Source organism: Notechis scutatus, chromosome 2 (genome assembly GCF_049901735.1).
Source record: "Notechis scutatus isolate UNSWTSFEM ecotype Mainland chromosome 2, rNotScu1.2, whole genome shotgun sequence".
NCBI lineage: Eukaryota > Metazoa > Chordata > Lepidosauria > Squamata > Elapidae > Notechis > Notechis scutatus.
The window spans coordinates 34,607,281-34,617,163 of record NC_142010.1 but is presented as its reverse complement, the minus strand read 5'-3'; the positions used below and the strand labels follow the sequence as shown (position 1 = coordinate 34,617,163).

Below are 9,883 nucleotides of genomic sequence, written 5' to 3'. Positions count from 1 at the left end.
TTCTCATGGACCATCAGTGGGTCCCTGGCCCACTGGTTGGAGACCACTGCTTTGGAGGACTATTAGATAGGAAGGTAAGAAATAACTAATACTTGAATTTCCTAAGCTGCTTCCTTTAGCAATGCAAGACAACTCCATGTAATATTGGAGACAATCTCTAGCTATAAATGGACAGAATGATGCCAGTAATAGCAGAGTAAATTTCACCCTTTACCTAGAGCTTTCTAAACTGACAAAACAGCTGCAAATGTATGATCTAGCTGGGACTTTAAAATGCAGGCAAGCATTTGCATGATTCTTATGTCAGGACTCCATCTTGACCTAACTTTATTAATGGATTATTTTCTCTCCATCCACATGGCTGCTTTTGCCTCTAGTAGAAAGTTAGCAGCTTAGCATAATCTTCTCCTAGGCATTATCCTTTTTTTTTCTGAAAGAGGAAGATGTGTTCCTGCTGCTGTTGTTATGAAGAATAACCTTTGTAAAGAGCAGCAATTTTTTTAAATAAAAAAGAAAACCTCCTAGATTGTTTAGGCTGCCTCTAATCAGGAAGGAATATAAATCTGTCTTCACACAAATCACTAAGATATGGTTTGCTCAACTGTTGTTGGTTGGGTTTCACAACACATGTGGGGAAACTGCAATAGGTGGGCCTCTACCACATACTAAGCTGTAAACAAACAAGCCACATGTTGCCTTTGATCTTTAGCCCCATTGTTATTTTTGGTTTTGCTTTCTGATATTGACTCTTGTCTTGTTTTCTGATTGGATAATAAATTTTGATTGTTCTTCATTTCTGATGCTCACCAGCTGACTCATTGACCGGACTCACATATCTTGCTAAGCCTTTACATAATTTGTTTGACTTAGTTTTAGGGATTGGGCAAACCCAGGCTTGGTGATTTGCAACCTGTAATGCATGCATTAGTTTGACCTGAGAATACGTATGTTAACCTTGTGACATAGTCCAAATCAGGAATAGTTACATTAATAGAATTTTGCAAGTCTGAAAATACCCTCCTGTCCCTCAATTTTACTCTCGCAAAAACTAGGGAAGGTCCTTTCCGAAATGCTTTTCCTCCTCCTTCTCCATTGGACTCAGATTTAATCAGATTGTTGTCTGGGCTTTGGATCTTCCTCCTGTCTCCCAAGCTTGTTCTCACATACAACATCTAAACTATGGCTTGGTCAAAGAAGCAAACTTAAATAAACTATACCTTAGTGCAATGTGTGAACACGGCTGTATGAAAAATAGTTGTGGTGGACCAAATATATTTCTAATAATATTTGCTGTTATTTAAAGCCACTGCAGTTCTTTTTTGATCATTTGAGAATTCTACTACCAAGCTCTTATAGGCAATCCTTGCTTTGAAATCTGTTAAAAATATTGTTGCACAAACTCTATGATTTAGCTGACTGGAAAGGGAATTTAATTCTAGAACCAAAGTTTATATTATTGAGTATCAGGTTCCCTGAATAAGGCTGAACATACTATATGTAAGGCATCCAGAAAGCATCCACAATATCAATCACTCCGAGTTTTGAAATTCATCTGCCACTATCCTTTGTCTTGCTAAGTCCTTTCAAATGTGATTCATTGTTGTACTATTTCATAAGGTTAACATTTTAGTTACTAACTTTAATTCAGATGTCTAGACTAGTGTAGGCGGAGATTTCTGTCAAAGACATCCTAGCAGGTAATCAGTAAAGGTAGGCTTCAGCACAAAAAGGTCTTGTGAAATGAAAAATGGGCAGCTTGGATGAATATTTCATGGCTTGGGTGTTCTTCTGTATTGATACCAAGTTCAGAACATGCACATCTGAAATTGTTCAGCTAACTGAGTCTATGATGCTGAATCTAGTCACTGGCATTCAATATGTTATGATATATTTCCCTTAATATGATCGACTCAGCTGATCTCAGAAAACTGGGAGAGCCTATACTTTGATAAGAGATTACCAGGAAGATGGGAAGGGAAAATAGCTGTATGGACTTGTCCCTGAAGTCACCAGGAATTGAGGTTGACTTGAATAAGACTTTACTGAAGCTTTTAACTGAAATGCAATTTCTCCTAAGGCACTTGATGCTGGCTCCCCAGCATGCTGTTGATTGTATATTACGTAAGTCAAGAAAGATTATTTACAGAGTATATTTATGGAACCATTAACTCACACCATGATTGAGTTTCTACCACCCAAGAAGTTTATTAATGACTTCATAAAACACACCCTGGAGTATCAACATGATCATGTGACTGATCTTCAGCTTTATATTTCATGACTGGGCTTAATTATAGAAGCGTTTTGCCATCAGTTCAAACATCACGGCAAGTTATTTCAGTCGGAGAGCTCAAAGTCAACCCTTTCACTTGCTGTAGGAGTCTCCTAGCTGGTTGACACGGGGTTATCTCACCCAGTTTCATTTCTTTGTCCTGCTACAGCTAATCACTGCAGAGACTTTGCACCTCTCAGGTCTTAAAGGTTTTGTTTCCTTTTAAATTCCTGCCCCAATAATTAAATAGGGACAATTATATCCATTTATCTTGCTTTGGAATAAAAAGATAATACAATTCCATATGCAGTTATTGAAGTATTGGTGTCAGGATGCAGACTGAACTAAAGAACATACAACTAGAACCGATGACCACAAGTGGGATCAGAATTTCTGTTGTTAAGTGAGTTATGCCCAATTTTGCAACCTTTTTTTGCCATGGTTGTTAAGCGATTTACTGTAATCGTTAAGTGAATCGTGAAGTTAAGCAAATCCAGCTTCCTCTATTGCAGGGTTGTCAAACTGGCAGCCTGTGAGCCGGATGCATCATGCACAGCCATGCCCACCCTGGCTCTGCAAAGCCAAAAAACATCATGATATGTCATGTGACGTGATCAAGTTTGACACCCATGTGCTGTATGAGCCATGGTGGCACAGTGGTTAGAGTGCAGTACTGCAGGCTACTTCTACTGACTGCCAACTGACTGCAATTTGGCAGTTCGAATCCCACCAGACTCAAGGTTGACTCAGCCTTCCATCTTTTCGAGGTCGGTAAAATGAGGACCCAAATGCTGACTCTGTAAACTGCTTAGAGAGGGCTGTAAAGCACTGTAAAGCGGTATATAAGTCTAAGTGCTATTGCTATTGCCTATGTTTGTCAGAAGCCAGCTGGGAAGTCACAAATAATAATCACATGACCCCTGGACACTTTACAAGCATTGTAAATATAAGCCGGTTGTATTTTGATCATGTGATTGTGAGGATTCTGTGATAGTTGTAAATGCAAGGACCAGTTGTAATCACTTTTTTCAATCCCATTGTAACTTGTAACTAGTCTCTAAAGAAAATGGTTGTAAATTGAGGAAGACCTGTAGAAAAGGAAGTGCAATGCAACAAATTCAAATATAAATCAGAATTGTTATCTTCGAAAGCAGGTCTTCAGATCATGAGGATGGCATTCAATCAAGAGAACTACAAGCTTTCTATGTTGCCTTTTTACATTCATCTGTCTTATGCCCAACAAAGTAATAGAGGTAAATAAATGTGACATCTATTCAAAAGCAAAATAAAAATAAACATTCTTTTTGATGTTGATGTAATTGACGCAACTTTTTATTTTCATGCAACGAAGGAAGACCTGTTACTGATACAAGAACATAGGGGGCATGCATAAGCGTCCCTGTCCTATTGTTTCTTTTTATTTTTCATGTATTCATAACTATGTTTATACTTATACCTGTTATCTTGTAAGCGATTGCCAAATCAAATAAATAAAATAAGAACTATTTTTTTTAAAAAAAGAAAAGAAACTTCTTTTTTGTTGTATTCTCAAAAGAGAATGCACTGAACTTTTTGTTGTTGTTGCAATAATCAAATTTATCCAAAGCTATGGTGTTAGGGAACATCACTAATGAATGTCTGCAAAGTGCTACACAGTCCCCTTGTAAACAGAAAATGCTATTATTAGCTTCTTTCTGGCTTGCTATGCAAGTGACCTATGTGATGGTTTTTCCATAGTGCCTACCTTCAAGTTTACAGCAGCCTCCCCAGACAGTTTTGAAATGTAATGGTTGCTGAGAGCATTTTATTCCAGACTTACAAAAAAAATGCCTCAAACCTGTTGAGAAGAGTAGCTTTTTAGTTATGGCTGTTCTAGCCATATAGGAAACAGACCAAGGCCAGGTTGCCTGTTGCCTGTTACAAGTGTGCTGCACAGGGAGAAAATGAACATGACTGTTCAGTGAGGTGTGTGTGTGTGTGTGTGTGTGTGTGTGTGTGTGTGATGTTGACCTATTGACCCATTTGGCAGGCTGGCTCTACAACAATCCTGCTGAAGGTAATCCAGAAACTATGCCGTTGCATCTGTCAGCATTGCCTGCCAGCATAGCACGAACTGGAAGGGAGGATCACATAAAACTTCACTCAAAGATCCTGTTTTCCAAGGGCTTGCCAGTAAAAAGACATTTATTAGAGCTCCCATGAATCAGGCAAAGCCTCCTGGCACACCCTAGTCTATAACCAGTGTTTTTCAACCTGGGAAACTCGAAAATGAATGGACTTCAACTCCCAGAATTTCTCAGTCACCACAGGAATTCTGGAAGTTGAAGTCCACACACCTGCAAGCTGCTCGGGTTGAGAAATGCTGATCTATACAGATGTGGAAGGTTCTTTTATTAAGCCAAAGAAACTAAACCAATCCCTGAATATTTGGCAGACCAAAATTTCCCCCCTCCCTGGTAGGGACTGGTGAAGCTGATAACCCTCTCTGGGTGAGAGAGGGTGAGGGCAAAATTGGTGTCTGTGATAGGGTGACAATTTCTGGTCAGTTGTAAGGAGCAATTGGTGGCATTGGGGTACCATGGTACAAACTGAGATATGGTGCAATCATTATTTCTTCCCATTTTTGTCCCTATTTTTCGGTATTTTAGTCCATGGTGGGAAATATCTTTTGCAATGATTAATATATGCGCTGTTTGGAAAGAAACTTTTTTTTTTTCCAAAAAACTGGTAAAAATTCATTGCTACCACATGGTAAATAATTCAGAAATTCAGGCTGGGTTTTGGTGCATTTCTCGAAAAATTAAAAGTAGGAGCAAGAGTAGAAATTTGTAGTATTTCTAATGCAGTTCTTTCTTTTACAAACTAAGGGTCCAAAAATGACTGATTGTGTTTTCTGTCATCAAATAATGTGTTAAGCGACAAGGTATGCATGGTGCTGAAGTGATATATGCAATTCCCCATTTAAATTATAGCCATGTCCCTGTGATGACCTGGGATATGGCACAAAGGCAACACAGTCAGATAATCAGCAGGAGTCCCTTTTTTAGCTCCAACTTTGCCCCCAATGTCCTGGTTACCTTCTGGTTGGAGAAAAACTCTCCCAGGAACAGCCTTTGGCTACAGAGAATCAAGTCAAAATGTGGTCAACAAAAACTGTAACTATAAGTCCAATCAAGGCAAGATGAAGAAATTAGTCCAGCAGGGCAAGAGAAGGAATTCCAGATGTGAGGGAACGATAGTAATCCAATATGGTTGGGAGGATGCCAGGAATGCAGATAGCCAAAGTCAACACAAGATAAACTCACCTTTGTTCCCAGCAGACGCCACGCTCAGCATGCATCTCTTTTAAACTCCCTTCCCAGGTGTGGCTAATGAAGGGAATCAGGGCCCTTTCCTCCTCCGTAAGCCATGCAACCCATGTTGTTCTCTTCTCCGTTCCTTCCTGCGTGCCCTAGGATGAAGAAGGGGTAGGCCTGGGTCTTCCTCTCCCTTGTTCTATCTATTCCCTCCTCTGCCCAGCCGGACTTTGCCCTTCTCCAGTTTCCTCCAAAGCCAACGGAGCCACACTCTCATTCCCTGCCAGCTGTTCATCTTCCTCCTCGGATTCAGACTCTGACAGGGGCATGACAGTCCCTCATATTCTTCCGCCCTGAGAAGCTTTCCCATTGTGGTTTCTCTGCCAGTTTATGGCAGTGGTAAAGTGTGGTCCTAGGACCCCTCCCCCTCTCTTCCCAATACCCTATCAGTGGTTTGCAAAATAAAAATTATTTGCCAGCCAATGTTGACAAATAATGCAATATTCAAATCTCATCAAACAACCACGAGAAGAGGTAGACGTAGCAGATGCAATTTTAATTTTTAATATGGCAAATATTAATAAATAGTCCCCATAGAAACAAAACTCTTTTGAGGGAGTCCTCTATAATTTTTAAAAGTGGGAGGAGAAAAAATGTTTAAGTAACACTAGCTTATTGGGAGAGTGGCAGTGCATGGCCTATAGGCAACTATCCACCCCATTCCATTTTTGTGGCCCTGAATTTATGCATCTGCATTTAGCAACAATGATGGCAACAGCATTAGTACTAGAGGTGGTATTCAGCAGGTTCTGATCAATTTTGGAGAATCAGTAGCGGAAATTTTGAGTAGTTTGGAGAACCGGCAAATACCACCTCTGACTGGAGATTTTACAGTATCCTTCCCCTGCCACGCCTACCAAGTCACGCCCACAGAACCAGTAGTTGTTAGGAATAACATAGGTTACCTAACGTAGTTTGGGTAAAATAATATATATAGACTATGATAGTGAGTTTAAGTGTGTGTCACTTTAAATGCAAAGCATGTAATTTTGGGTGTGGCTGTAAATCGCCATAAGAGGGAGCAAGAGAACTGGATTGATTGCTGGTTTACTGGATTGCTTGCAGACGATGATGGATTGATGGTTTGATAACTGCGTGTTCTCTGCTGTTGCTGAAGGAAGAAAGGAGGTTCGACTTCTTCATATCTCTACTGCGAAGAGATATATTACTGGACTGATATTTGTAAGTTTAATGACCTCTTTTTCGACACTGGACTTTGCAACTGATTAATCACTGGACGGACTGAACTAGTGTATGATATATGGACTGTTTTTGACTATGCTAAAAACTATTACTGGAATAAACTATTTAACTAGCACAGTGTATCGTTTTACTGAGTGTAAGCTACAAAAACGTTTGTCTCACATATTTGCCTGCCTGCCTGCCTGCCTGCCGTGCAGGTTCTGCTATGGTGTATATCCCTAACAGTAGTAAAAAAAATTGAATCCCACCACTGATTAGCACTTAGATTTATATATTATGTGATGATCCAGGGTCTGACACAAAAATAACCAAGTCACAACAATAGAAGAAAGTCCTTTTAATGCCTCCAACTTGGTCCCAATGTCCAATTATGGAGGGAGTAAATGCAGTCCACACCCAAAGTAACGTTAATTTGAAATAAAAAACCCAATACACCACACTGAAGGAATTACTATGGCAGGCAAGGATGATTAATTGCAGACTTCTACCAGTTGGGAGGAAGCCAAAAAACAGATAAGCTCTGACAAGAATGCATGCTTTGCTTCCAGCAACTTTGCCATGCGCAGTTTGTCTTTTTAACCAGTCCTCCCAGCTGCAGCCCATGAAGGGGATCAGGGCCCCTTCCTCCCCCATAGACCACACCACTCATATTTCTCCTTTATCCGCTCCTCCCTGCGTGCCCTAGGATGAAGAGGGGATGGGCCTGGGTCTTCCTCTGAATGCCCATCCGGCCTGTGCCCTTCCCCAGTTTCCTCCACAACACCAGAGCTACACTCCCACTCCCTGTCAGCTATTACATCTCTCCCTCAGAGTCAGACTCCAACAGGGGCATGACATATTACACCATAGCTCTTTATAGCAGTCTCTGAGCAGTTTACCATGTCAGCATATTGCTACCAACAATGGGTCCTCATTTTACCAATCTTGGAAGTATGGAAGGATGAGTCAACTTTGAACCCCATCAGGATCGAATCCCAGAATGTGGGCAGAGTTTTCCTGCAATACTATGCTCAAACTACTGTGCCATTAATGTTACCAAAACGGCAATAGTTGCAATGTACTAATTGCTGTGTTCAGAGACTAACAGCAGTCCTCTCTCTGGTCCGCCACCTACGCGGGAGCGCCGATCGCTCCCATTGGTTGATGCCGTTTGACAGCCGGCTATAAAAGGGAGCTGTCAAACGGCATCAGCTGTCGCCGCCAGCTGGCTGTCAATTAGTCCCGGCAGCCGCGGCGACCCTTTATTCGATAGAATAAAGTCTGTTAGCTTTAGCCTGGCTCCGTCTCACTCTGTAACCGCCGCTCCACAACACTGGCGACGAGGGCGGGATGCAGCAAAGACGACCAGGCAAGACAACTGAGCCGAAGTCACACTAAGAAAGAGCTGAAGCCGCTGCGAGCTGAACGAAGTCACTGTTGCTGACGCTCTCCAAAGAGCGCGAACTTTAAAGCTCCCCAGCTGAGGAGCCGAACGCCGCTTGGCAGGCGCAGCCAGAAACGCTTTTCTAAAAGCGAAAATTCGAAGTTCCCTCAGCTGAGGAGACCGACGCTGCCACTCTAATGGCTTCAAACCCGACATTCCCTCCCTTCCAGCCGGGGGCAGAGACATGGGAATCATACATGAACAGATTCGAATGCTTCCTAAATGCCATTGATCTGTCTGAAGCCACTGACCTGAGGAAAAGGTCCTATTTTTTAAGCTTCTGTGGGGCTACAGTTTTCGATACAGCCTCTGCACTAGTGTCCCCACGTTCTATAAAGGCTATTCCCTGGGATGAGTTGAGGGAAATCTTGTCAAACCACTATTCCCCCAGACCCTCTCAGATAGCTAGGAGATTGGCTTTTAGGAGGAGAGTTCAAGCTGAAGGGGAAACTGTGAGTCAGTACATGGCAGCCTTAAGGTCAGCTGCCATACACTGTGGATTTAGGGATTACCTTGAGGACATGCTGCTTGACCAAATTGTGGGAGGAGTTAGGGACCTAAAGCTACAGAGGCGGTTACTTGCTAAAAAAGATTTAACCCTAGCCTTAGCTATTGAGGAAGCTCAGGCTGCTGAGCTGTCAGAGCTATCAGCAGCTGAAATTCAGGGAAACCCCTTAAGGCAAGGGCACTCTACAATCCACTATGATGAGGTCTCCCAAGAAGAAGAAGAACCTCTTGAGGTAAACCGCCTCACACGTCCAAGACCCCCCCCCAGGGCTACCTAAGAAAAACAACAACCAGACAGTCAGACAGCACCCCAATTGTATGAGCTGTGGGGGTAACCACCCCAGATCAACTTGTAGATTCAAGAACGTTATCTGTTTGAACTGTCAGAAGAGAGGGCACATAGCCAGGGTTTGCCAAGCCGAGCAGTCCTCCACACAAAGACCTCAAGTTACTGCCTCCTACCAAAGGCAAGTTGAAGATTGCTACACGTATTACCACGCAGACAATAGGTCTAACAAAATAAGCATTTCTCTTTTTATAGAAGGTAAACCCTGCCGGAGGTGGACCCGGGTCTGCCCTCTCCATCATCTCATGGGCCACCCTGAAGAAGTTGCTGCCTTCACTCTCAAAGAAGAAGCTGATCAACTGCCACCTGACTCTTCGAGACTACCAGGGAAAGACCATTCCAGTCCTGGGTAAGAGCAAATTCCTCATTCAATTCCAGAACTTTAGAGGCCACTTGCCACTGGTGGTTGTAGATGGTGCCCTTCCTAGCTTGCTAGGACTAGATTGGTTCCCTGCCCTGGGCCTTAACATTACAGGGATTCACTCTGTGGTTAATTCTGAAGTAGATGCCCTCTTCAGGGACTACTCTGATGTTTTCAGTAGTGAACTAGGTTGTTATTCTGGCACCCCTATCTCTTTCGATGTGGGCCCACAAGCCACCCCAATCTGTTTAAAACCGCGAAGGGTACCTTTTGCCATTCGGCCTAAATTGGATGCAGAATTAGACAAACTTATTAAACAAGGAGTGCTGGAGCAGGTAGATTTTGCCAAGTGGGAAACGCCCATAGTCACCCCCTTAAAGAAAGATGGCAGTGTGAGAATCTGCGCTGACTATAA

The 9,883-nt window shown here is 42.4% G+C and overlaps 1 protein-coding gene across 1 annotated transcript; it reads left to right on the top strand.

Annotated features, from left to right (window-relative positions):
• Positions 1-7,896: 7,896 nt before the first annotated feature.
• Positions 7,897-9,237, top strand: LOC148131994 (uncharacterized). Its single transcript, XM_087954074.1, has one exon. It carries the CDS (start codon positions 8,392-8,394, stop codon positions 9,037-9,039), a length of 648 nt encoding a protein of 215 aa, XP_087810200.1. The 5' UTR covers positions 7,897-8,391; the 3' UTR covers positions 9,040-9,237.
• The last annotated feature ends 646 nt before the right edge of the window (positions 9,238-9,883 follow it).